At 47.7% G+C, this 27534-nt stretch overlaps 2 protein-coding genes across 6 annotated transcripts in view; one reads left to right on the forward strand and one right to left on the reverse strand.

Moving 5' to 3' along the window:
- The window catches only part of DDB2 (damage specific DNA binding protein 2), a 29706-nt gene extending 18246 nt beyond the window's left edge, over positions 1-11460 (reverse strand). Inside the window, exon 1 of one of the 3 annotated variants that reach the window (XM_072864484.1) lies at positions 11441-11460. Coding sequence is in view for 2 of the 3 variants with exons in the window: in XM_072864480.1 (XP_072720581.1) it covers positions 1508-1630 (123 nt within the window). In the remaining variant the exon portion in view is untranslated. Of the gene's footprint in view, positions 1-1507; positions 2017-11440 lie in introns of those variants that run through there. The other 2 variants (XM_072864480.1, XM_072864481.1) reach the window with 2 other exon arrangements.
- Positions 997-27423, forward strand: PACSIN3 (protein kinase C and casein kinase substrate in neurons 3). 3 transcript variants are annotated; one of them, XM_072864485.1, is made up of 11 exons: positions 997-1404; positions 15497-15580; positions 16876-16975; positions 17411-17567; positions 18352-18587; positions 18995-19150; positions 19708-19883; positions 20716-20836; positions 21310-21446; positions 22703-22863; positions 24466-27423. In XM_072864485.1, exons 3-11 carry the CDS (start codon positions 16922-16924, stop codon positions 24579-24581), a joined length of 1314 nt encoding a protein of 437 aa, XP_072720586.1. In that variant the 5' UTR covers positions 997-1404; positions 15497-15580; positions 16876-16921; the 3' UTR covers positions 24582-27423. The 3 variants fall into 3 exon arrangements, with proteins under 3 accessions (XP_072720586.1, XP_072720587.1, XP_072720588.1); XM_072864486.1 differs by lacking the exon at positions 997-1404 and adding an exon at positions 1609-1746; XM_072864487.1 differs by lacking the exon at positions 997-1404 and adding an exon at positions 5329-5351.
- The last annotated feature ends 111 nt before the right edge of the window (positions 27424-27534 follow it).

Genomic DNA, 27534 nt, shown 5'->3' on the forward strand with positions numbered 1-27534 from the left:
CACTTTTTGAAAGGATGCTCACGGTCATACCACACCCAGTGACCTGTCACGGGTGCCCACCTTCCAGGGACCCCAAGCAGGTAAAAGTGAACAGATTGGCCCCAAAACAAATTAAGTGGAATGGTTTCTAACGTCTGCTTTCCAACACAGCAATTCATTGTATCTGAAGGGCCTCAGTATGGTTATTTTTCTGGCTCCTATGAAACCTGGGGCAGTTGTAAAGAGAGAGAAAACATCCCAGTCCTGCTCCAGAGAAGTGGGAACACAGATTTACGGTATGATCTTTCCTCTCTTCCTCCTGCAAGGTTCTCAGTCTTTCCTTTGTCTACTGACTGAATAAACATCACTGCAAACCCACAGCTGGTCCTTGGAGTTGTGTCCCAAGCCACTTGGAAGCAGTCAAGAGGAGACGGGCCAGTGAGGCCTCCCAGACCTCCTCCTGCAAGCCCTGCCCCAGCGTCATGGGGAATCGCACCCGGGGCCTGGCATTAGAAATGGAAACTCTGGCAGGCAAACTCCCTGGCATTTAGAAAAAGCTGGTTTCAACCGAGAGACTCTGAGGGCTTAAAGATCAGGTCCAGATTATTCAGATAAAGGTTTTCAGAGGAAAGGGAGAGTGGCCGAACAGAGTCAGCGGGATCAGGCTGAAAGGATGCCAAGCTGAGCCAAAGCTGCTGTCCAGCTCCAGGGAGAGTGACCTATGCCACACTCAAAAGCAAGGGCACAGCTCTCCGCTTGGGTGGGAGCAGGGCTTGGGGAACCTTCTGGGCCTCCTGCTCCAGCACAACAGGCTGGCTCCGGGCCCTGTGGGTCAGCTGGTCGGTACAGCACACAAAATAATTAACTAAAATCTAACTAAAGCCCCAAATCCAATGGGCAACCCAGAGAAGAGCCAAACTCCTCGGGGTTGGGCCAAGCGTAACCCAGGCGGGCGGGCAGGCAGGCAGCTCCTCACAGGGCCGCCTCCCTCCCCCTCCCGGCAACCGCCATGACGGGGGGCGACCCGGCCGGGCAGGCCTCCCCCAGGGAAAGGGCAGCCCCCAGCCCCCTCCCCGCTGTGTAGAAGCAGCGCCCCGCGCCTCAGGGTCGACCCCGGGCCCTGCCCGTGGAGGGGGAACCGCAGCGGGAGCCGGCGCTGCCCCCCCGGCCCCACCTGCCTGGGCAGAGCCCGCTCGGCGGCGGCGGCCGCCCGTTAATTGGATCAAGAGCCCGGCGGAGGGGGGCGGGAGCCTCGCCAGAGCTGCCCCACCACCAGCGGAGCGCCCGAGCCGGGCCCGCCCCGCCTCCAGCAGCTCCCGGCGGGGCGGGAGCCCCCGTGTCCCGCGGCTGAAATAGGGGGAGGGCCCGGCCTTCTCTCAGCCCAGGTGGTTGCTGCCCGCCGGTCCGAGCCGCACCGCCTGCGAGGTAAGCAGTGGGGTCGCCTCTGCTGGGGCTGCGGGCTCCGCTCCCCCGGGCCGGGCGCGCTCCCCTCCCCTCCCCCCCCTCGCTGCCGGGACGCATTTCGGACCTGTTCCCCGTGGGGTGCCGGGGGTCCCGGCGGCACAGCCCGGTCCGGTCCCGCCGCCGCCTCCCCGCGGCGGGCAGCACGGCTCGGGAAGCGCTGGCGGCTGCGAGGGAAAAGTTTCTTCATGGAAAGGGGGCGGATGGGGGAGGCGGTGCCCGGCCGGGCGCTGCTTGTGGGCAGAAGGAGATCGGGAGGCGGCTCGGCGCGGTTCGGCTCGGTGCGGAGCGGAGACGAGACCCCCGGTAGGCGCCGCGGAGCCGGGAGGGGCGGCGGGTTCGCGGTCCCCGGCAGGTTGCTCGGAGGAGGCTGGGGAAAGCTCCCGGGAGAGCTCCGGTCCCTCCACGTCCCTTGCGGCCCGGCCGCCAGGCTGACCTTCACCGAGTGCCCCGCCGCCGGCCTCCCCGGAGCCGGCCTGCTGCCGCCGCCCCGTCGCTGGGGTCTGCGGAGGCTCCCCCTCCCTCCGGAGGCAGCGCCTCCGCTCCGCTCCGCGGCGGGGACAGGGGCCCCTTTGTGCCGGATCCGTGTTGAGCCGCTTCCCACTCTGAAACCGGAGCCGCGGGCGCTGGCAGCGCTGTGGCGGAGGGGGGTGAAGCGGCTTCCCAGGACCCCCGGGGGAAAGGGGCCTCGCTGGGGCCCAGGCTCGGGGGGCTGCACCCCCTTGTCTCAGCGGGGTCCGTGTTGTCGGTCTATGAGCCGGGCTCCTGACGGCCGGAGTGAGGAGTACAGCAAACGGGACAGTCCTGGCCTCGCTCGTCCTCTTCTTCCCTTCGGGCCGCCGACAGCAGTCTTGGTGTCAGGGAGGGGAGAGCAGGGCGTGGGGCAGGCCAAGGGGTGCTGCCTGCAGCAGTGTCGCCTGGCCCCTGGCAGGCTGCTGGGGTTACTGTGTCCTCTCTGGCCCAGGGCAGGAAAAAGCTGATAAACGTGGAGGGTATTAGTGGGCCTGAACATCCAGTGCTTGCAAACATAGTCTATGATTTGTCACTGTGTGCGGGAGGAGGGATCCACGATCTCTGCAAAGCTATCGATAAGTGAACCTAGCATGGCCCAAATGCGTTAACCAGTTTCACCACTTTCTGTGCCAACTATGCGTTCTTTGCTTGTTTCAGTTCTTCAGGCTTGCAGAAGGCTCAGAGCTTTGTGGTGAGAGGGAGGTTAGCTGACCACCTCTGGACACTTGCTCCTGGCCCTAGGAAGTAGTCTGGCCTTTTTGTTCACTCTGTAACCCTCCTTACCCAACTGGTGCTCCCTACCTCCTGAAATGGGAGACGAGCCTCTCTCCCCTTCAAATCCGCTGCCAGTCTAATTCGCACAAAGGAATTTCTGATACGGTGGTAATTGATTGCAGTACAGAACCCTTGCAGAGCCTCCCACTCCACCCTGGAATTCAAATGTCACCAAGAAGTCACTAAGCCTTACGACGACTCAAGTCATTCTCGGTGCGTAATGGGAGCAGAATGCACAACTGTAGCGTGTGGGCTAAAATGACAGGGTCCAGATACTCCTCGCTCCAGGTGCAAGCTGGTCTCTGGGTGGAGTCAAAGTGGAGCTTCTCCCCTTGCGTTGCATAACTGGGCACATTCTTTCGGCCAAGGATTCACCTCTCTGTGAAGCGCACAATGTGCTCTGTGTGAGACAGTCTGTTCTGCTTTGACAGTGTTTTGTGTTATTAATGGTATTTCACTAGAAGTTCCCTAAAATATTTACTAGATTGTCCTTTGAGTTGCAGCTTGGAACAGAATGAATGTGCGAGCTGGATCAGCTGCTTGCTACCTTCCCTACTCTGTGCCTGCTGTATTGTATTGCTTTATTGGCTTTTCTCTTTTTTTCTTCTGACCTATCAGTTTGAGCTTCTCTGGCTTGCCTGCACTTGTTCAGGTGAAGACTGTCTTCTTCTCAGGCTGTAAAAAGCAGTAACTTCAGTGTGTCAGCTATGTATAGGCCTGAGAGCAACTGCCCACCTGGAACTCCACTATTAAACGTCAGTGTGTGAATAAGGATTGTGTGTGACTGGACTGTGCCAAAATGCCCCAAGTCCTTGGCAGACTGTGTGCGTAACCAAGCCATAAAAGCCTGAAAATCTTATGGACCCAAATTCATTTCTTCAAAAGACAATGCCTGGTGCTTTTAGTCATTTTAAGTTATTGTGGATTATACAAGAGCTAGCCTGAATCTTCTGGGCCTTCCCTGGATGAACATGAGTTTCCAAAAAAATATAAATGTGTGTGTGTGTGTATATATACACATATACATATATATATTTTTTTTAATTCAACAATACAGTCAGGTCTATTTGTAATGTGACTGCTTTTCTTAGGAGATGTAAAACTCTGAGAACACATTTGTCACCACACCAGGGGCAACATGAGCTTCTGTTAGGAGCTCATATGATATCACTGAGCATGGCAAATACTGTATATTCTGGCCATCTTGAGGGCTGGAGATTATTTAGTTATTTGTACTATCTGGTCTGTGTCATGGCTGGTATCCAGGGACTGAACTGGGGACCTCAAAAGCTAAAAGTATCTGCCTGTAGCCTCAGTGGAAAAAGCTATGCTCTTGATCAGAGAGCATTAATAAACTGCCTCTATTTTTGCCATCAGCTGATCAGTGATGTGTGAATTTGGTCTGCTCTTGAGAGTTCATGAGGAAATGCCTAAACAATAGGAGAGCTGTTTAAGCCCTTTGAGGGACTCTTTTTATCTTTTTAAAACAGACTTTCTGATCAGGCAAGCTATTTTATCACTAGTTACTCAGCATGATGGGTGTAGAGGGTACTGAATGATGAGGAACTGTCAGATAGATTAAAAAAAAAAAAAAAAGCCTTAATATCTTAGTCTAAGGCCTTAGTGGGTGGGACAGAAAACAGTGACTACTGTATCTGGAAGTTTTCATGAAGAATTTCGGATTTTGCTCTCTGAAGAATAACAAAAGAACTTTGCATCCTTGGAGCAGTTAAGAAGCTGTTCAAGAGGTGGCTTTTTGCTGCTACCTTGCGGCATGGTGACCACTGTAATTTAACAGCCAAATGCACTCTGTCTGGGCATAAGTTTTTCCAGCAGCACAAAGTGTGATGTCAATGCAAAGAGCCTGGTGCATGCTCAGCTGCATCATCCAGCTTTGTTCCAGTGACTGGTTACAATAGTTTCATGTTCCTTCATGCTGAAATGTGGGCTGAAGCTGGGCACTACTATAAGGCAATATGTGTGACTGGCATCCTAATCATATTTCAGCCTTCGGTGGTTTTCCCTCGCTGTGAATGGCACGATGGGAAAGAGCCTTTCAGACTTGTGATAGTCAGAATTTGTGTGTTAAATCTAGTGGTTGTCACTGGGCATTGTAGTTTGTTGAAGAGGCATGTAAGACATCTCCATGGTACCGGGAGCCTGGATCCAGTGGCATTAGGCTTGTGTAGGACTTTACGCTCTCTCAGTAGGTGACTATGGTAGGACTCTGTCTATTGTGACCTGCCAGTAAGTTTTTCCAGGCTAAAGGAGTTAAATTGCTGTAGGCAACCCACCTAACAGTGTTAGTATGTCTTCAGCCTCCTCAGTCCTGCTCGTGCTATAAGCTTGCCCAAGCTGTGTCTTTTCTGTTTGCAGGAAAATACAGTACTTGCCTCCTGGGAGGTTGGGGACATGGTCAGTATTTTCAGTTGCCCATAGGTGATTGTCTGTTGGCAATAACTTCCTCCTCTCCCTCAGTAGCCCTGCTGCCGAGCCAAACCTCACCTGCTCCTGTGCGTGCTGAGTTCTGAGGTAGGCTTGCTGCCTGTCTCTGACAAGGGCAAGAAGCTTTCATGGAGGATTGGGAGAAGATGCAGCATATTTCACTTCTCGAATAATTCTAGGTATTTATTTTTGCTTCTTGGTGTTTTCAGCAAGCTCTTCATTGTACTAGGACTGCTGACCTGTGGAAACCTGTGTGAAAGCCTGCTGTTGACTCCAACAGGCTTCTACCCCAACGCAAGCAAAAAACTAGGCTTTTGAGCTGTGGGATAGGAGCTGCTTCAGGAAGCCATTAGGGGGGCAATAAAACCCACTGGATTGCTCTGTTTGCGCTTTCTCTTTTTTTAAAAAGCCTCCCAGTGTTCTTTCCTCACATGTCAGGTTGAGTCCTGAGGATCAGAAACTGAGATCATTGCTTTGGGCAATGGGCTGGGAAAGCAAATGACATTCCAGTGACGCTGAACAGTTAAAATCTATTCTGTAATGTGTGTCCTTTGGGCTGACTGTTCCATTTGCTTGTGTTCTCCTGGAGTCTTGTGGATAACACCTGGGATATGAAGTAATTTATATTAATAGTTCTGTTCTTCAGCTTGAGATCCAAAAGTTTATTTGAAGAGGCACTACTGATACCAAAGAGCAGATTCTGTGCAGATAGTATGAAAGTAGATAAAAGTTGCTGCATGACATACAGGATAATGAACTTCAAGAAGAATGTGTGAAATATGAATATCCATGGTGCGGGCCAGTTCCTAATGGCTGCCCTACTTCAACCTTGTTATCTGTGTGTATCTCTGGGAAATAGGTCAGAAAGGCATATGAGTATCTTTAGGAATGGAGTACCTACAAAGTGATTGCATCTGCCAAACTCTTCTTGAACCAGGAGATGCTATGAGGGGAATCTAAGTTACTGAATGTTCTCTCCAGTCCACAGAGCAAACAATGCTTTCTTTTTACATGCCTGGTCCCATAAAAGACTGTGTGCAATGACTCTGTGTAAAAGCTGGTCTATAGGCCTGCCGGTTCCTATAGTACTGAAGTCTGCCTTACAGTTGCAGATGTTTTTTATGTTGTTTAGATTTTCCTGTGAGGAAGCAATTGAGTAAACCTAGCTCTGGTGACAAAAGGTGAACAAAGAGCCTTGTCATCAAAGTGGAGGAACTGACCACAATGTGGAACAGAAGCAATGGGTGTAATGCTTTATCTCGTTCTTCTCCTTTACCGTAAGAGGTGTCCTAGTATTCAGTCTTATCTTATTCAGCTCTCACTTCAAAAAGTTGGTTGTACTCCCTTCTACAGCCTTTTTGGGACTTAGAACTGTGCAGGGAACTGGGTGAACTTCAGAAACGCTTTGATGATGATCTTCTTTCAGGTTCTTGTCTGCATTATATGAATATTTGGAAGGAAAGTATTCACATAATAAACAGTTTTAGTAAATCAGTTTTACCAGGTAAAACCAGAAACCTGTTTGATGCAACCAGAGAAAAAGAAATGCAGTACTTTTGAATTCATTGGCCATATGATTGCCACACACTTGGTCTGAATGACAAAATACTTACCAACTCTTATCTCCCATTCCCCCTTCCTCAAAAGACAACTAATGGAAAAGACAACTATCGGTAAAGCGAAGCCTGAAGTTGCAGAACTGCGGCTGAGTTAAAAAACCACTGTGACTTCCAAATGGGAGGAAGGGGCAAAGAAGGCTGACTGTAGACATCTGACTACTAGGCAGTCTAGTGAAGCAAGAAACCACCAGAAGCTCAGTGTTAGAATGGAGCTAACTGGCTTGTGGCTCCTCTAAAGGTTGGTTGATTGCATTGATTGCAGTCTGCTTCCTTAAGACTTCTTAATGCATTCAAGTAAACTTGATCCATGCTCTGGGGGTTTGCAAGGTGATTCAATCACAGGAGAATGTTCCATCGACAGAGACTTAAAGGAGTTTGCTTCCTACCACCACCACAGGAAACACCCCCCCCATCCCCACCCCCCATTATCGAGGTGAGGGGATCAAGTGTACCCTCAGTAAGTTTGCAGATGACACCAAGTTGTGCGGGAGTGTTGATCTGCTCGAGGGTAGGAAGGCTCTACAGAGGGACCTGGACAGGCTGGATCGATGGGCCGAGGTCAATTGTATGAGGTTCAACAAGGCCAAGTGCAAGGTCCTGCCCTTGGGCCACAGCAACCCCATGCAATGCTACAGGCTTGGGGAAGAGTGGCTGGAAAGCTGCCTGGTGGAAAAGGACCTGGGGGTGTTGGTTGACAGCCAGCTGAACATGAGCCAGCAGTGTGCCCAGGTGGCCAAGAAAGCCAATGGCATCCTGGCTTGTATCAAAAATAGCGTGGCCAGCAGGACTAGGGAAGTGATTGTGCCCCTGTACTCGGCACTGGTGAGGCCGCACCTCGAATACTGTGTTCAGTTTTGGGCCCCTCACTACAAGAGAGACATTGAGGTGCTGGAGCGTGTCCAGAGAAGGGCAACGAAGCTGGTGAAGGGTCTGGAGCAGAAGTCTGATGAGGAGCGGCTGAGGGAACTGGGGTTGTTTAGCCTGGAGAAGCAGAGGCTGAGGGGAGACCTTATCACTCTTTACAACTACCTGAAAGGAGGTTGTAGCGAGGTGGGGGTCAGTCTCTTCTCCCAGGTAACAAGTGATAGGACAAGAGGAAATGGCCTTAAGTTGCACCAGGGGAGGTTTAGACTGGATATTAGGAAATTTTACTTCACTGAAAGGGTTATCAAGCATTGGAACAGGCTGCCCAGGGAAGTGGTTGAGTTGCCTTCCCTGGAAGTATTTAAAAGACGTTTGGATGAGGTGCTTAGGAACATGGTGTAGTGGTGGTCTTGGTAGTGTTAGTTTTACGGTTGGACTTGATGATCTTAAAGGTCTTTTCCAACCTTTACAATTCTGTGATTATTCCTCTCTTCTTTGCTCAGGGTTGGATGAGGCTGGGGTGTTTTGTTCTGTTTGGATCACTGTTGTTCACATAAAGATCTGAACAAAACAAACTTCTTTACTCAAAGCCTGGCTGGAAGTAGGTGGGCTGGCTCAGCCTCCTGTTGTGATGAGTTACCTTTCCTAAATAGGCAACTGTGTCACAGGATGGACTATTGATCTTGTCTTGCCAGTCCCTGAGTGCAGAAAAAAATGTGACCAGGTGAAATGTAGATTAAATCCTGGAAAAAACTGTCCGCATTTAGTGCAGACTGAGATTGCTGAGGAGGGGTATAATGGCTTTGGCTGGAGCTTTAAACACCTGTTAATCAATGATCTAGAAAGAAATAGCTTCCAGTTGTTTGGGGTCCCTTCTGATTAAAAGGGAAGGGCTGATTGCATGTATTTGCTGGCAAGCTTGGTGTTTATTTGCAGAGACTGATGCAGCAGGGTAGGAAGTACTCAGCATGGAAGCAAGCAAGTGAAGAGGCTCAGGGAGTGGAACAGTAGATATTACAGGTTCTCAACACGTGCATGGGTTAAAACCTTGCCCTGAGAGAGGGGTAAGCCAGGGAGTGTGAGAACTGGGAAGTGGGCATGCTGACTAATGTGTGGAACAGGAGCTACACTATTCACAGGGCTAAGAAAGTAAGCTAGCGTAGTGCTGTTCCTGGTAGCTTGGATGAGTGTCTCTAAGCTATCCTCTGCTCCTATTTGTCACTGCTTGCTAAATACATAGACAAGGCGTACATGTTAAGGTTATCAACTGTCTTGAACATACCAAATGAATATGGCCCGTTGCCTTGTTAGATTATGGTACCCCATGGTCCAGCACCAATTTCCTCCCTCCTTTAACACTGTGGATATTTGAGATTATAATAAAATTTTTAATAGGAAGAACAACTGGGGAAGAACTAACACAGACCTTGATAGCCCAATACATTCCTTCATTAACATTTTCTCATATTGTTGTGTTAACCAGGAGAGATCTGTGTTCCTCAAGATCTCCTGCATCATATTGGAAAAGAAAGCAAAATTTTTCCTTTTCTTGGTGAAACAATTTCTGCCTGGTAGAGCTATGTCAGTCAGGAATCCTAACCCTTAGATCAGCAGCAATGTGTTAGTAGAAGCCTGTCCTGTAGCCTTGGCCTCTGAGAACCTGATGGGGAATAGCTAATAAATGTGGAAAGTATTTAATTCTGAATGAACACTTTGAAAACTTGGGGTAACACATAGGGGGATGTCTGTCTTCAGTACGTTAGCTTGGTCTGAATGTAGAGAAGACCAATATGAAGAAGCTGTGGTCTGAAATAAGAGAGTAATAAAGCAGCACGTAGACTCAGGAGGTCAGCCCCTTAAGTGGAACAGGATCTTGTCTGTATTTTAGTACTTTGGCATAATCATGGAGAATTTTGCTAGTGGACAGCCACATGATCTCTAGAAAATCATTGTCTGGGAGATGGGCTTCTGTTACAGGCTTGCGTGTAGCTGAAGTGACCTTTATGTGTAGTTACTGTTCTGCCTGATGTCTCTCTGACCTCTCCCTGGCTGGAGAGATCAGCTGAAATCTTGCTCGAAACTGCATTAGACAGCCCTGGCAGGCTTCAGCCCTTAGGGAGCAGCTGGGAAACACTGGCTTTTAGTCCCTTTCCCAGTCAGGTGACTCTACCAAGGGTGTGACCACAGCAATAAGATCAGTATCTCTAAGGGAAGTTCTGGAGGATCGTCATGTTACTTGGCATCCTTTCTAGCTGTAGAGAAGAACTGGCCCCTCTTCAGAAAGGTGAGTACACCTGTAAATATCAGGCCTCCTATATAATGGCAGTGGAGAGCATGTTACTGGGCATCATTACAGTCACTGGTTCAGAGCTATTGGATGTGCACCTCTAGAGATGGTGAGGCTGGAAAGGACACCCTGTCCCATGCCCCATTTCATTCTCTCCACCAGGGACCTTCCTAGCACTGCTGTACCAGCAGCAATCCAGTTCATTACACTGCTGGAGTCATGTGGAGCCTCCTGGTTCCAGCTCTCTAGTTCCATTCTGACAACAAGTTAACAGAAAAAAAAATAAAGGGTTTTAACATCTGTTGTTCTGTAAGGGGAGGGGGCTGTCATACTGTTGTGTATTTGGATTGTTCAGGTTGAAATGTTTATCTGCAACCTATACCAGAACTGCCCTGGAGTGAAAACAATACCTTAACCACTGCCTGCTGTACAGGAAAAGTGGCTTTTTGGGAATCAAAAAATTGGTCACAGAAATCTCACATTGCTGCCTTGTGGTGTTAGTTGTTGTTTTGAGGTGGAAATCAATTAGTGGCAGCCCATTCCTGATTAAAACTCTTGCTTAGCTTGACTTTAGCACCTATACAGAAATTGGTCCATAATAAAAATGTGCTTTCACCAAAGCCCCAGTTACTATTACTAGATAAATATAACTTAACTTGTTCCTACATGTGTCTGCATCCAGCACTTTCTGTTGCATTTGGGAAAGGGGAGAGGAGTTGGGTAGAAGGCCTTGTCTGGCACAGTGTACGAGCTCTGTTTCTGTGGATGAATTCCTGCAGGGCTGCATGCACCAGCCCTTTGAGCATGTGTAGCGTTCAGAGGCTTATTCTTGGCAAACTTAGGAAAACAATTGCTCACAAGGACTCCCAGGAGGCAGTCGAGCAGTGCACAGAAGTGATGCCTTGGGCATTTGGAGGCTGGAAGTATTGGAGTGTGGCATAGAGGGAAGAGGATCTCTGTGGCTTACCTGCCTTAGGGAAAGGTTTCTGAAGTGGAGAAGAGTGATTATTACTATTGGGTCTAGAAGTTTTATTTGTGGGTCAGGACCCTGTTGTACTCATGTTGTGTAAACATGAAACAAAATGACATACCTTGTAGTGTGTTGCCAGATTCACACATTTTCAAAGGGAAGGTTTTAGTCTGACGCCTTGAGCTGAGGGCAGGGATCTGAGGTCTGAGATGTGTGACTGACTGGAGCAGAGGTGAGATTAACAACATGGTTAAAGGTGGAAACAGCTCTGCCATGACAAGCCCTCTGGCATTTCCCTGAGTGGAGCTCAGTATCAGTGAGGCAGTCATGAGCCATTCTACCTTTCTGCAGCTAAAGACCAAGAGCCATTTTTTGATAACTTAATAGGGATTTGATAGCAGGGGTGGCCTAATAATTATGTTGCTCATAAGTGAGAGCAGGTATTTGGGGGAAGGAGGGGAGTACCTTTTTTAACATTACTAGCAGAAAGGGTTGTAGCTCTGTATTTGCATGGTTCAGCTTGTCTACCTGATGTTGCTTGTTGTAGTGGTGTCTGTGATGCCCTTGTCCGTAATCCTGCGGAGGTGTGAAGTGAATAGAGATGTAGTCACTCTCTCCCTCCTTCTTCAGAGAGCTGGTCTTGCAGGAGCTGCAGTGAGGTCTCAAGTAGCTCTTAATGGTGATAGCTGAAAGAGGAAGGCGGGAAGGTAGGGATAAACATTCCTTTGCCCTGCAAATATGATTTGCTAGATAGCCTCCTCTTAGCAGAGGTGGCACTGGCATCAGAAGGAGTCTTGTATGTGGTGCTGACCCACATATAACTCTAGTTGACCCAATATAACTCCAGCTATATTGCTTATACTGTACAGGCTCTGCCAGCTCTCCTGAGTCATGTGGTGGCTCTTGCCATATCAGGCTGTCCACAAGGTAGCCTTGTCATCTCTACTTTGCTGTAAAACAACCTCTAGGTTTTGGCATGTATAACTTGTATATTTGTTTTTCCTGGCAAACTCAGGTTTCCCCTGAGTTTGGTAGCATCAGGTCTAAAGCTCTTGGTGCCTCACAACGCATGCGGTGTTTTGGGAATAACTAGGCATGAGGGGGTGGAGTGGCAATTTATTTGCTCTTCTAGGGTTCAGGGTGACAGCAGCAGCTGTTCTTCAGTCCCTCTGTGCAATACTAAGTACCTTCCCTATGTCTGCATGCAGATCCAATTTGATCTGCTGACTGACATGGGCTCATGGAGTATGTAAAGTCCAGAAAAAGCCTGGCAGAAAAGGGTCCTCCTTGTTCTTTGACCTTTTTGCTTCTACCAGGCTAGATTTTTCTGGACTTCTATGAAGTCTGTACAACTGCTATGGAAATATGTACTTGACTGGCTGCTACTCAGGTCATGGAGATTAGCCTGTAGAAATATTATACTACTTTATTGTATTCTCCCACCTAGCTACTGTGCCAATGACTACAGTATAGCCTTAAGCTGTGGAATACCTTGCCACATGATATTGTGGATGCTGAAAACTCATGTGGGTTCAAAAGCAGACTGGAGAAATTAATGGAGGAGAAATCCATGATGGAGTGTGACTAAGTTCATAGGTGCCACATCCAGCTCAGGAAGTTCTGGTCAACAAATGCTTAGAGGCTTGGAGAGCATGTAGGGAGGCATCTCTCTACCTGGACTTCTCTAAGGCCTTTGACATGGTCCCCCACAACATCCTTCTCTCTAAATTGGAGAGATATGGATTTGATGGGTGGACGGTGGATAATGAACTGGCTGAATGGTCACATCCAGAGGGTAGTGGTCAATGGCTCAATGTCTAGATGGAGACTGGCGACAAGTGGTGTCCCTCAGGGGTCCATACTGCGACCAGTACTGTTTAATATCTTAATCAATGATGTAGAGAGTGGGATTGAGTGCACCCTCAGCAAGTTTGCAGATGACACCAAGCTGAGTGGTGTGGTTGCCATGCCTGAAGGACAGGATGTAATCCAGAGGGACCTGGACAAGCTGGAGAAGTGGGCCTGTGTGAACCTCATGAGGTTCAGCAAGGCCAAAGGCAGGGTCCTGCACCTGGGTGAGGGCAACCCCTGGTATCAATACAGGCTGGGGGATGAAGGGATTGAGAGCAGCCCTGCCGAGAAGGACTTGGGGGTACTGGTGGATGAAAAGCTGGACATGAGCCAGCACTGTGCGCTCACAGCCCAGAAGGCCAACCGTATCCTGGGCTGCATCAAAAGAAGCGAGGCCAGCAGGTCGAGGGAGGTGATTCTGCCCCTCTACTCTGCTCTGGTGAGACCCCACCTGGAGTACTACGTCCAGCTCTGGAGCCCTCAGCACAGGAAAGACATGGCCCTCTTGGAGTGGGTCCAGAGGACGGCCACAAAAATGATCAGAGGGTGGAACACCTCTCCTGAGAGGAAAGGCTGAGAGAGTTGGGGTTGTTCAGCCTGGAGAAGAGAAGGCTCCAGGAAGACCTTATTGTGGCCTTTCAGTACTTAAAGGGGGCTTCTAAGAAAGATGGGGACAGGCTTTTTAGCAGGACCTGTTGCTATTACTAAAAGAGGGTAGATTTAGACTAGATACAAGGAAGAAATTTTTTATGATGAGGGTGGTGAAACACTGGAACAGGTTGCCCAGAGAGGTGGTAGATGCCCCATCCCTGGAAACATTCAAGGTCAGGTTGGACGGGGCTCTGAGTAACCTGATGTAGTTGCAGATGTCCCTGCTTATTGTAGGGGGGGTTGGACTAGATTACGTGTAAAGGTCCCTTCCAATCCAAATGATTCTGTGATCATCTATGCTTGCTCTGCTCTCAAAGTGAGGGAAGTTATCTGCTTTTGGCTGCTCTCTACAGAGGCTATGAGAACACTTAGTCTGATTCAGCACACCTACTATTATGTTTCAGAGCCTGTTGATCTTGGTGATGGTAAATCCAGTTATTTGGGTTTGTAACTCCTGAGAAAACAAGTAGGTATGGCTTAAATTCTAATGTGGAATCTGCATAAAGAATGGATTTGAGGTGTTGGTTTTTTGGTTGACTGTCACTCAAATGAACAAGCACGCTCTGACACACAACAGCTTTCCACATTTACCCCCAAATTCTAGCACTGTGTAGTCAGTCTGACTTGGAAACCAGAGATGGAAGGCATGTTTGTGATTCATTGCTTCCTGATAAAGTGGGGATGGGGGTGTGGGATGGAAAAAGTGATACAACCTTTATGTGTCATGTCTAATTGATCTGTGTCTTCATCAGGAGAAAGAAAGGAAGGGTCTGGGGCAGATTTAAGTATACTTTTTACATAATTATTCATGAAGTTTTTTTTAATCTTAGCAATTTCATGAATGTGTAGTCTGGCTTTACTGGGGACTACTGGAAGTCTTAAAGTTTGATGAGCTATAACTTTTTAACCAGTGACCTGGATCATGCAAAAGTGTCCCAACTGTTCCCCCCCACCCCTTCTTCACCAAAAGTCCCTAGTCTGTTTGCAGTAACCCAGTCTGCTTTTCTTTCCTTCCTCCTCTTTTCCTACCTTCTTTTACTCCTTCTCCAAAATTGTCTTAATGTCTGGCTAAAAATCACACTTCTTCCCAGGTTTTGCAGTTTCTGTTCTCAGCTGTATTAACTCTCAGTTGCCCTAACCTTCCAGCCTCAGCTGAGTGGATACTGATGAATGAGCAGAACATTTTTTTTTGCTTGTCTGTTTTTTAAATAAATAGACTTTTGACATTGAAGTAAATCTTCAGGGAAGTGAATGTGAGGTAAACAAAAATTCCTGTTTCTGCCCTCACTTCCCTTAGCCTCTGCAGGCCTTTTACTTCCCTTTCCTCTGTGGAAAGCTGATGACAGTTACCTATAACATAATGCAAAATAAAGCATTTCTGAGAATGTGATGGGGACAGCTTACAGAACTAAGGGTCAAAAAAGCTCTGCTTGTAGAGAGCCACATCCTACCAGGGAAGTGCTAGGTGCTCTGCTACTAAAAGAAGTCCAGGCCTCTAAACCAGAATATGCGTTCTTGTAAGTTTTTTGTTTTTTACATGTAGAGTTATCAAGTCCTTTGTCTTGTATATAAATACTTTTCATTTTTAGTAAAAAGGAACTGGAGAAAGTGTATGTGTGCATCCTTCCCTTCTCCCAAAGCCACCTATGTGTAAAAGTGCGGGCAGCAGTGCAAGGAGGCAGTGGGGTTTGCTAAACCAGACACTGTACAGCGAGGGGGGACCAGGCCCCACGTACAGTGCCTGGGGAGCATGCTTATTTTAGGCCTTTCTGGCCACGAGCTGTTCCCTTTGCTCAGCTGTTGTGATGCTACCTTTCCAGCACAGTGCTGTCATGCCACCCCAATGTTTCTATTTTAACTCTCTCTGGGGCTAGATCTTGTGACACAAGGATTTGGCATCTCTCCTACGTGCTGGAATGTGGCATCTCAGGAGGCACAGTGGCTACAGCTGCTATATCAGAAGGTGCCCCTCCTAGTAGCTGGCAGAAGGGGGACACCCCTAGGATTGCGATGCATCAGAACACGCAGCATCCCTGCAAAGGAGCAGCAGTGTCTAACTGTGCCTATCTCTGTCTCCTCTAGTCTTTTTCACAGAGTTTGAAGAGCTTGGGACATACTTGCCAGCTGCCCGCTCTTCCCCTGTGGCATCTCACGTTCATCTTTCAGGTATGTAGTTACTGGGGACAAGAGTAGAGTTGCATGCCCTGGAGGCACATAAGATAGCTTTGCAGCCTGCTGACAAATGGTGGGGAGGGAGGACAAGGACAGCTGGCGGCATGGGTGGAGGTATTCTTCAGGTTTCAAGGTTCATGCACTTGAGTGTCATGTCCCATTTAACACCTTGCTTCTGTGACTGGAATTCAGCACTTTCAGCCTTCTGGAGAAACCCAGAGGAACAGCATTTATGTACTCCTGACACTCTCCATGGGATGAGACTGGGCAAACAGAGCCAAACTGTTTCCAGAAGAAATGTAGGAAATTCCCACAGTCTGTGTTAGGGTACTTCACGGTGTGGCTCATGCCACTGAGAAGGATTTGCAGGATGTGGGAGATGTAGACTCTTGACCTGATCTTCATCTCTGCTGTGTGCTCTGTGGGCTGGCAGAATGAGCAGATACCTCTCTGGGGTGTGAGGGAAGCTTTTTATAACTAGGAATGTGCAAGAGGAGAAGTGGCAGCAAAGGACATCTATGCTGCATTAACCCAGGCTTGCCTAGAATGGTGTGGGTTTGCGTGTGAGTGACTGGGCTTGGGCCTTTTTCTGTTACTCCCTCTCTCATTCCTGCACAAGAGCAACCCCGAACCTCTCCCCAGTGAATTCATAGTGTCACACCATGCCAGGAACAAACTGGCAGCGCAGACTAGCACAGGGGAATGGGCAAAAGTTCTGAGACAACAGAGGATGAGATGCACCTTTTACCTTCTAGCCTAGATTTTGAGCCTAATGCAGTGAGAGTTGAGTGTAATGGAAACACCAGCTCTAAAGGGATGTTTCTAGGGAAGCAGCGCTGCTGGGTAACCGGCATGTGTGCTGCAGTGCCATTTGGCTGGGTATGCCCCAGTGTGTTTCTGTAGTTCTGCTCAAGCCCAGCTCATCTGGTGGGCAGCTTATAGGGTTCCTCCCCATTCAAGACATGCCTGCCTGCTGACTGCTTAGCCTTGTTTTCTCCAGTCAGTTGCTGTAATCCTGAGTCATACTGGGAAGCTGGAGTCATCTCCATTGACAGAAGACTTATTTAAAGTCTTTCAAGGCAGATTTCAAATAGCCTTAGCTACCTCAGTTTATGTAGCTTTTGCTACCCTCTTGAGGGCCTTGGTTAAGAAAGGAATCTCTGCAGAGATGTCTGGTGCTGCTGGATGGAGGGTGTTGGATTCACTAGCATCTCCAGTATCTGTACAGCTAAGGTTTGGCAAGATTGTCTTCCAGTGCCATGTTAGAAATCACTTTTGTCTCTTCTCAGCTTAACTGAATCTGCAAAAATTCTCTGCTGCAAGAAAACGGGGGTGATGTCATCAGAAGATGATGCTGGTGTGGAGGCTCCTGGGGGCAGTTTCTGGGAGGTAAGGAAGGATAATTGGAGTGTGTGGGAGGTAGGAATGTCTTCATACCTCCCACCTGTGGAATTAGGGGGTTGAGTTTCAGGTTCCTGGGTGACATGTTGCTCTTGAGGGGTGGAAGGGAGGAACTGTAGGGAGGTTCAGTAACATGTTGTGTTACTGCAGGGAGGAGGTGACCTCTTCCTCCACAGATGCTGTGGAATGAGAGTTCCTTGTTCAGCTGATACTGATCTGAGCTGTGAGAGAGGCAAGCAAAGCATCTTGGCTTCTTCCCTTCATTGTGCTTGCCTGAGAGTGCCACAGGAGGGTCTGAGCCCAGCTGCTGGCTTCAGAAGGGCCTGTGCTCCCTCCACATGCAATGATTGACCTGCTGCTGTTTGTTCTGAAGGAACTTGAAAGTCAGTACAGTATAAATTATGACATTGTGTGAAATTTCAGGCTGGAAACTACAGGCGGACAGTGAAGCGTGTCGATGATGGGTACCGGCTCTGCAATGACTTAATCTCCTGCTTCCAGGAGCGAGCCAAGATAGAGAAGAACTATGCCCAGCAGCTAACAGAGTGGTCCCGTAAGTGGAGGACCAATGTGGAGAAAGGTAAAGTTGGCAGGTTGGACTGGGAACAGGATGCAGTCATTGCACTCTTTTCCTTAAGTGCTCTTACTGAGGTGACGCTGTTTCCATGTGGGACAGGCTTCCTTTCTCCAGGAAGGGGGTGACTTTCTTGGGTGTCTTTTTTTTGTGTGTGTGTGGGTTTTTTTGTAGCCAGTCCTCTGATTCACTTGGAGAGGTATTCTCTGAATTGTCAGGTGTTTGGTTAAAAAAAATATCTATTTGTTTAGTTTGGCAAGTCCTTGGGCAGTCCAAGTCTTAAATCAAGCTGCAGATCTCCCCTTTTAAGTACGACTTGGCTGTCTCTCCTCCTCCTCCAGTCAGAGAATAATTACTAATGCCTTGATTTAGTGGCAGTGGGCTCAAACTGATAGCATCTCAAAGTAATGGGAAACAGTGGGACAGATGCCCCAAAGGACCTACTGGTCTGGAAGCAGAAGCTTAGCCTCAGTCACGAACTAGTGTTGCTATTTGTCCTGAAGCTCAGGCCAGATCTGTGAAGAGAATTTTCTACAGAAACCTTCTCCTAGCAGGCACCATCTAGGACAGCTAAGGCTGCCCAAAAGAAATGCCTGTCTTTGCCAGCTGTAACAGCCAGTCTAGATGCTGCCTGTTGAGACTGTGTGGAAACCAGTCAATGCTGACTTGTGTGACGGGGGAGAGTTAAGGAAGTGACTCTATACTGATAGATGTGTGTAGGAGGAAAAGAACCTGCATTCCCTTTCGTGGGCAGGAGGTGTAAGAACCTCTCTGGTGCTTGTTCCTGCAGGTCCACAGTATGGTACTCTGGAGAAGGCCTGGCATGCCTTCCTGACAGCTGCAGACAAACTGAGTGAAATTCACTTAGATGTCCGGAACCACCTGGCTGGCGAAGACTCAGATAAGATCAAGGCCTGGCAGAAGGAAGCCTACCACAAGCAGATGATTGGAGGCTTCAAGGAGACAAAGGAGGCAGAGGATGGGTTCCGCAAGGCCCAGAAACCCTGGGTGAAGAAGATGAAAGATGTGAGCAAAGTGTGAATGGGGAAGGAGGGATAAGGGCAGTTGAGTTGGCTGCCTGATTGTGAGAGCTGTTGGGCAAACTGCATTTAGCCAGAGTAGCAGAGAATGCCAGAGGGAGGGATGTCTTGATGGTCTCTTGTTCTTGGTAGTTTTGTAGCTTCCTTCCCATGTGGGAAGACTTTGGTAACAGGCTCTGTATTCCTGCATGGCAGGTGAGCACTGAAAAAGAGATAATTTGGAGGTACCTCTTCCCTTTGGAGCATGGTTTACTAAATGCCAAATTGGCATTCCTATTAGGTTGTCCTGAAACCATTGCTGCTGACTGTAACAAATGTTAACATGCCCTCTCTTGAATAATGGAGGATCAATGTGGTCAGGATCATGGCTTTCTCTGCATCCTCCTCTTGCAGCTGGAGACTTCTAAGAAAAACTATCATGCAGCCCGGAAGGAGGAGAAAACAGCCCATACAAGGGAGAACCATGCCAAGGCAGACTCATCTGTCTCACAGGAACAGCTGCGCAAGTTGCAGGACCGTGTAGAGAAGTGTACTCAGGAGGCTGAGAAGGTGAGCATGTGTTGTATAGAAGTGGGTCACAAGGATACTCCTCTCAAGGAAAAAGCACTGGTTGTAATGTCACTTAGTGAAATGGCTCCTGCTGAAGCCTGTAAGGAGGTGTGAGATCCCATTGTGTGAGGTTTTAACAAGTTAGACTGAGACTTCAGTAACTAAGACTAAGGTCTCTCCATCTTTGGTGTTGGGCAAGATCAATTTATAAGTACATTTCAAAAAAAAAAAAAGAGTAGGGGATTTGGTGCAGGGAGTGGGAGCTGCAGAGCTGAAGACTTGGCTAGCAAAAGTGGCTGGTTTGCCTGCCCACAAGAGTGAAAGTGCGGAAGGTCCTCTATGGAAGAGGGTGGCAAGGAAGAAAAAGGAACTTGCAAGAATATTAGGAGAGCAATGGACTGGGATACCAGCTATGGGGTTTCTTCTTTCTGTGGTATACTTGTTCAGCAATGCAGGGGAAAAAAAACTCGTCAGTCCTAAGCCAGAGTAGGGAGAGTGTCACTGGTTTGACATCAAGGCAACACATCTCACCATTGCTGTCCCCTGGGTTGATACAGTGCAAGGATCAATATGAGAAGATGCTGGAAGAGCTGAACCGCTACAATCCCCGCTACATGGAGGACATGGAGCAAGTGTTTGAGGGCTGTCAGGAAGCAGAGCTCAAGCGATTGTGCTTCTTTAAGGAAATGTTCCTGAATCTGCACCAGCATCTCAACCTCTCTACCAGTGAAAGGTACCAGCCCTGACACAGGAGGGAAGTCTGCCAGCCTGGGGTGCCCTGGGCTCTGGTGAGGGGTGCCAGTTCTGGTATCTGAAAGGGAGCTGCCTGCTTGCATCAGGCAGGTCTCGCTCCTTCCCCTTCCAAGTGTGTCTGAGACCTGGCATTTGGTCCCTTTAGACCAATGAGTGCTGGTGTCTCTGATCTTGGATAGTGCCAGGCTCCCCAGAGAGGATTCTTTCTGCCTCCAAACCCTTCTTCTTCCACTACTGTCCAGTACTGCCCTGTGGGTGTGTTTCTATTCTATGAAATGCCTCAATGTTGCTATATGTAATCCCAGTCTGAGGAATGCAGCTCTGTTGCCTTCTAGTATCTACAGCTGTTACACCCATTCTGCCCTGAGTAAAGAGACCTTTTGTGAGATAACGATAACCGTAAGCCCACAAGTTGCCCTTAAGCAGGGGTTACACAGGGGAAATAGGTGCAGCCAAAAATCTTCTGTGCTCCTGTACTTTAAGGTGGAGGCAACAAATCTGAGCCACCTTCCTGTCTGTGTGCAAGAATGTGCCAGGCTTTTTCAATGCTCATTTGATGAGCTGTGCTGAGAGCTGGCAGATGTTAGCCACTGCCATGCCAAACAAGCCTGTCCCATTTGCCAGGCTGACCCTTCTGTAAGGGCGGCTCTGTTTTCCTAGGACTGAACAGGTGCTGCTTTAGCATCCTTAACCCTGTGGGACTTCAGATGCTATGTAACTGCGCATGAGGTTATGCTCTTCCTTCCTACTTGGCTTTTGGGAAACTGGTGAGGGACTTGATTACTGATGGTTCTGTCTGTTCCCGATCATAGCTTTCATGTGTTGTATCGAGATCTCTACCAAGTCATCATGGCTGCAGACAACCAGGAGGACCTGAAGTGGTGGCGCAACACTCATGGACCAGGCATGGCGATGAATTGGCCTCAGTTTGAGGTGATTTAGCATTCTAGAGTGTATTATTGCTATTTCCAAACATTTAGCTGCTTTACTGAAATTGGTGGATTGCTAGTCTTGTGTTGGAAAGACCATGTCTTTGCTCAGCAGGCTCAGCATGTTAGGCTCTTCTAAAACTTTTGTTGTGCTGCAAGCTCTTTGGTACCCAAAGGGACACGTGCAACCCTGCCAAACTGCAAATACTCCAGCCATCCAGCTGCAAGGTCCAAGAACAGGAGTTGGTGCTCAGGGCCTTGGGACAAGTTCCTGTTATAATTTTCTCATGGGCCCTCTTGTTGCACCTTGGGATTCAACAGGAGCGAGCCTGCTATGCCAGCAAGTCCACTTAGCTGACCAGCCCAGCCACAACTGAAGTATGACCTGGTGTTCTGTCCTTCTATATTGGTCAGAAAAGATGCACAGAGCTTTTGTATCTGAGTGGCTTGATGGTATTATTGCTTTTCCCTGAACAGGAATGGTCCCTCGAAACACAGCGGCCAATCACCAAGAAGGAGAAGAGTGGCAAGATGGCTGAGGATGTCACGCTGACCAGCATTTTGCCTGCACGGGATGGTGTTGTTTCACAGACCCCTCTGCAGACAAGGCGAAGGTAAGGGTTGAAGTCTGGGATACATCGGGTTAGGAAAACTACAGTCCTGCCTAGGGTCATGAACAAGTGGGATTGATAGGAGTGATCTCTTCCTTAACTTCCTGTCTCTTGCCCATGGCTTTGCCTGTGCCACTCTGGAAAAGTCAGGGTAGAAAAGGGGGTTTAGGGTAGCTGGTTTGTTTGTTTTGTGTGTGGGGTGGTTTTTTTGGGTTGGTTGGTTTGTTTGTTTTTTGTCTAGTATGTACTGCCTTACAAAGTGCCTTCCTTTTAAAGATCCTTCTAGTGACGAGATCTGGCCCAGTCAGACTAATGCTGTGTGAGATTCTGGCATGTATCTCCCCCATTCTTCTTCCCAGACTGGGTGAGGAGAGTTGGGAAGTGGCAGTTTTGTCAGTTAGCAGTACTGTTTCCTAAATGCAGGCATCAGAAACTCCCCCTCCCCCCCCCCCACCCCCCCGGCATGGTGCTGAGTACTACCTGACAAGTCTGTGTATAGCTGCTTCCTTTGGCCTCTCCCTATTCTCCAGCTTGCTTCCTGGCAAAGACACTCATGTCCTACAGTTCTAGTAGCCATCCTGCTTTAAAAGGTGAACTCTGGCCTAAGTGATGTCTCAAGGCCACTACTGCATTTCACAGTCTATTGGATTCAGGGGCCCTATTTGCCAATCTACAGGTTTTCCTTTCAAGAGGAGCAGAACAGCCTCTTCTATGACAGCCTGAGGGCACCTGCCCATGTGAAGTTAGTATGGAACATAGCCTCTTCACGGGTTTTTGGGTTCCAGGTGCCTGTCCTCTGCTGCTCTTCCCCTCTGCTCTTGTTCCTGACTTGGAAAATGGCATTCCAGACATGTTTCTTTGGGATGGGAGACATGGCTTTTCCTGTCTGTCTTATTCCTGGCTGGAATAACTCTGGACACAGCTGGGCTCTCCAGTTAGGACCAGCCTTCCTTGTGTGAGAGTGTCTCCTAGAGTAGGATGAGGTCATGAAGAGTGTGCACATATGTGGAAATCCTCTGAGAATGAGTTACCCTCCTGGCCTTCAGGGTTCTAATGCTCAGATGCTTTCAACCAAATCTAGTATCTCCTGAGATCTCTCCTCTGTGTTCACCCTCACCTGGCTGTTGGGCCTCTTGCACCTTGTTTTATAGCATAGCAGTCTTGGGGGGAGTCACGGTGGTGTATGATTCAGGAGGAGGTGGGTGAGAGATGAGTTTACTAACAGCCATCTTGTCCCCTCTCTCCTTCCACATACAAAGCGGAGGGAAGGAAGACATTTCAGAGTGGTCAGATGAGGACACTCCCAAGAAGTGCCTGGATGCCAATGGGCACGAGGAGGACATAAAGGTACCAGGTGTACGGGTACGAGCGCTGTATGATTACACAGGACAGGAGGCTGATGAGCTGAGCTTTAAAGCAGGTACAGAAGCACTAATATCTTACTAACCTTTTTGCTGTCCTCACTTGGGCTGACTGAATGATTGAAACACTCTAAGAACTGGATGTTCCCTTGAAAACTGATACTTATTCTTCTTCCCCTGGCCTGGCCCATTGCCAGCTTCTCTGAGGTAGATGATACACTGGGCACTCCAGCTTGTTCTAGACTAAGAGACAGTGAGGCCACAAAAAGAGACTGCCTTGGTCATGGTGTAGGGAGAGCAGACCCTAAGTGGTAAAACAGATCCTTCTTGCCTCCTCTTAGGGCATTTATTCTGCATTGTATCTTGAGACTTTATTAAATGCTTCTCCCTTGTGCCATTGATATAAAAATTATATAGGTGGTCTGGATTGTCCTTTGAAGTAACCAGAAGATAGATGTTTTGGGAGAAAGCTCAGCTGACTGACATGCACTGCTGAAGGCAGAGTTCAACTGGCAAAAAACAGCTATGCAAACTGTTGCTCAAAATGGGTATTTTGAGAGTGGAGATCCTGGCTCGCAGCAGAGAATTGAGTGAGAGAGAATGCTGGAGCAAACAGACCCTTCCCCTTTTCTTTCAGTTAAATTTAGTTTGCATGTGCCATCTTCTCCAACTCCAAGAGGACATCTGGATCTTGAGAGTGTCTCTAATCCTGCTTGTTTTGAGTCTTACATGGTATCTCTGTGCTATACCTCTCCAAAATACACCCATTTTAAAAAGACACTGAAGTCCTTCAGTAGCAGGGGCTTGTGCCTGAGGCCAGTACCAATGCTGCAGTGTTACCGTACTAGTAAACTTCCTAACACTAACTTGTTGCTTTAAAATATCTTACCATATGGGTGCTCTAGAACTTGACTCTTTGTTCTTTCTCTCCACCCAGCAGATGTAATGAGGCATGACTGGTTAGCTTCAGTCATCCCCTTTTTGAATCTGCTCTGAGCAGCATGCACCAGTAGGGCTTAAGCTTAACAGCAGATGACTTTCTTTCTGAGCCTCTGTCAGTGTGGGATGTGCCTATTGATGCAGTCAGACCTCCCTCTCTGGCAGAAGTATGACCTTCTACTGGTGGAGAAAGGGATCTTTCTGCCCTTTCCCAAAGTAGATGTGGGAAGGTTAAAAGCCTCTCCTGGTCATAGTCTCAGAAATGAGTTGATTCCATGCCTTGCTGGCCAAACCAGACACTCCATCATGGAATAGTCATTTTGGGTCCTAACAGCCAGAGCTTAGCAGCCTCTTACATTTCCTTCCCACGTGCTACAGAGGGGCCACTAAGAAAGAAATCTCTGAGACTCTTCTGATATCTCTGGCTTGTAAGCACGTTCCTCTGGGGGGAGGAAAGCAGGCAGAAATATAGGGCACAAAAATATTTCTGATATTGAACAGCAGAAGTGAAGGTCTGTCTGTAAGTTCCTTAGCCTAGGGGGTGGTACTGCACATAGATACTGAAGAGGTCAGTAACTGGCTTTCATTAAACTGTGCAGTATGATACAGAGTGTGATAAGGGGAGAAAAGTGTGGTGCTTTTTTATCAGCTCTTCTGAGGTGGGGAAAAATGCCATGCTACCTTTCCCAAGGCTGCTTCCTAATGACTGGTTTTGCTTTTAGGTGAAGAATTGATGAAGATTAGTGAGGAAGATGAGCAGGGCTGGTGCAAGGGCCGACTTCTCACTGGCCAAGTTGGACTCTATCCTGCTAACTATGTTGAGAAGGTTGGATCATGATTGCTACTGCCCTGCTAGTGTCTCACAGCCATACCAGCATCTCCTGCAGAGGTCACTGGGTCACTGCTGGCCCCAATCCACCTTTGCAGTATATCCAGCAACTTCTGGACTTTGAGGGCATGTATTCCATGTAACTAATGCTTTATTTTAAACGCCTAGACCTGTAGGGATTTTCTAATAAATAAACAAGGATGAGTAAAGACTTCTCTGACTGTGAGCACTGTAGGAGCAAAGGAGTGCAGAAGGGAACAGATCCTCTTGACTTGCACTCAGTGAAGGGAGATAAGTGACACATGCAACTCTTCAAAACGGAAAGGAGACTTCTTTGGCTTCAACACACATTTATCCATAGGGTGGTGGGGTCTGCCCTGCCCCCAGGCTTCCTGTTCAAGGAACTTTGGATGTACAGGGCAATAGGGAACTTCTAGTATTGCTTCCCCTTTTTGGGATCATCAAGCTGACTGGCAGAAATCTATTTATTCTCCCCCATCTTTTGGAAGTCTTCAGTATCCTTGACCTGCAGGCTTGTTGGCTCCCCTGGTAAGGCAGCTAGTATAACTCATACAGCTTCAACAAGCAGGATGTCCCCTCCCACTGCCCTCAGATTTATTAGGATAACACCAGGAATTAATGATAGTATAGCTTGGGGATAGGAGAAAGAGGCTTCTATCTCGCATGATGTGGCTGTTCAGGCTAACAAGTTGTGAACAGAACTGTATGGCAACAGGTTGGATTTGACTCAATGTTCCCTGAGCTAGAATGGGCCTTGACACATGTTGAAGGCTGGTATTAACAACGAGACAGCCACATTCGAGTGCTGTTCTGCTTAGGACCCCTAAATGCACTATATGTGTTAGGGTTTCTAATGCTTATAGCCAAAACAATCTAGACCTCTCTTCATGAACACTCAGTGCCCAGCAGAGATGTTCTTTTTCCTTCTCCTACATATTCTTGACTTATGCATGCTAGAAGTGCATTCTCTGCTTTGTCAAAGACCCTTACACTGTGATGAAGGGTAGCAGGGTGTGGAAGTTACCTGCTGGCTGTCACAACATTAGCTATACAGAGATAACTCTCCTTTTCGTCCTGAAATGCTGCAGGTGTACTTATGCCCTGCCATTCAGCAGGGAGCACCTATCAAACCTCTTTATCTGGCCTTTCTGCCCTTGAGAGCCTCTGTCTCAGCAGCCTCAAAGTGGGGTCCTGATCCTAGTGCTCTGTGTATTCAAACATAAGGACAGATAGACATGTTCTGTATAGGATAAGCCCAAGACCTTCAGGGAACAAAAAAAGGAAAAGCTACCATTTTTGGAAAAACAAAAAACCCCAAACAATAGTTTTTAAATTGTTTACTTACTACATCTGCTTGAAATTGTTGTTGAGATGCATTGTGAGTTTGTAGCAGCCTTCTGTAGTGAAATTCTTATTCTGCGTTAGCACATGTGAGGAACTTGCTTAAGTCAGACTCACAAAAATGCATCAGTTGTTGAAAGCTCTTGCTCAAAGTATCCCTAGCACTGTACTTCATGAATGGGGGAAGGGGGTGCAAACCAAAAGAACAAGGCTAAAGCATTTTGTTGTGAATCAGTAATGTCATTTCTCAAGAAAAGAGAAAGTATTCCCAAAAGGCAATTAAAGATCTAAGCAAGAGACATTAAAAACACTTATATTTAGCTATGAATTTACCTATTATTCTAGGTCCAAGATTTGAAGAAACCTCTAAGTTTATGCCATGCAATTAGAGGTGTTGGTGTATAAGTACTTGGATTTATTTAAAGATCTAGTCTCTGCTTTCAGTACTATGTCCCAGGCAAAGTATCATCAGTGTTGTACAGTAATTGCAAGTGTCCCACTTGCTGACCTATAACCGAATGATTTGTTGCTGCTTTGTCCTAACACACATGAATGTGAAGAGAGAACGTGAAGCAAGCCTGCCAGGCTTGTGAGATAAGAGACAAAAACAGTCAGGGATAAAGTGACCTGAGATGTGCTATAATGAATACTGAAATTTACCTTGTTAGCCTGGGTGTTTTCAAATACTAATGCTAGCCTTTCATGTAAGGTCAAAAAATTCTAGAAAGGAGTTATGAAGGATAATGTGGAGGCTTGACTTCAATTCCTCTTCTGAGTTCTAGTCAGGCTATAATTAGGGATGGAGTTAGGTGTGGTCAGAATCTGCTATGAGGACAGAAACGTCCAGTGGACAGGACCTGTGATTACAGTACAAACAACCTGAAATTCCACAGGACAAAGTCTGAAGAGATGTGTTTGTCCTAGGAAAACATGGCCACCTGATCATAATGGGCTGCTTGAAGGTTTCCAGAAATAGTGACATACTGCAACTGATGTGAGCAAGTCCCCTAAAGGAATGTTTGCACATCAGAAATTCCTGCCAAGAGCTGAAGTAATGGACAGGAGACAACACATTGAGAATGAAGAATTGCTTGGCTGGACTGTACCTCATAAATTTTGGCATAGCACTTAGTCCTGGCTACCCAAACCCAAATGGATTAGTAAAAGAGAGCCTGTGTAGTAAAGAACCAGCTGGAGGGGAAAAAAAAAAACAAACAAACACATCTAATGATCTTGCATTAAACTAATAGCTCTGCCTGGAGACTTAGTTTTCCATACAGGCAAATGAGGTTTTGTTAACCACAAAGGCTCTAGTTGAAACTTGTCATCCATGCCATGCCAAAACTTTTGTATGTGACCAGAAAGATGCACACGTGAACTAATTGCTGTGCCTGAATTCCAGAAGGCCAGCAAAGCCTATTCTTCCCCCATGGCTTCTGTAAAAACGTACAGATGCGTCCCTGTGCCTGATGGGCAACGCAGTAAAAATATTACCTAGTCATATTTTATTTTTTTAATAAAGCCACTCCTTGTGGAATGCTTGTATGTCTGTGGTTGGCAGATAATTAATTTGGTACTGATATCTTCCTGGAAAAGAATT

The sequence above is a fragment of the Ciconia boyciana genome, chromosome 6, assembly GCF_034638445.1.
Source record: "Ciconia boyciana chromosome 6, ASM3463844v1, whole genome shotgun sequence".
NCBI classification, from domain to species: Eukaryota; Metazoa; Chordata; class Aves; order Ciconiiformes; family Ciconiidae; genus Ciconia; species Ciconia boyciana.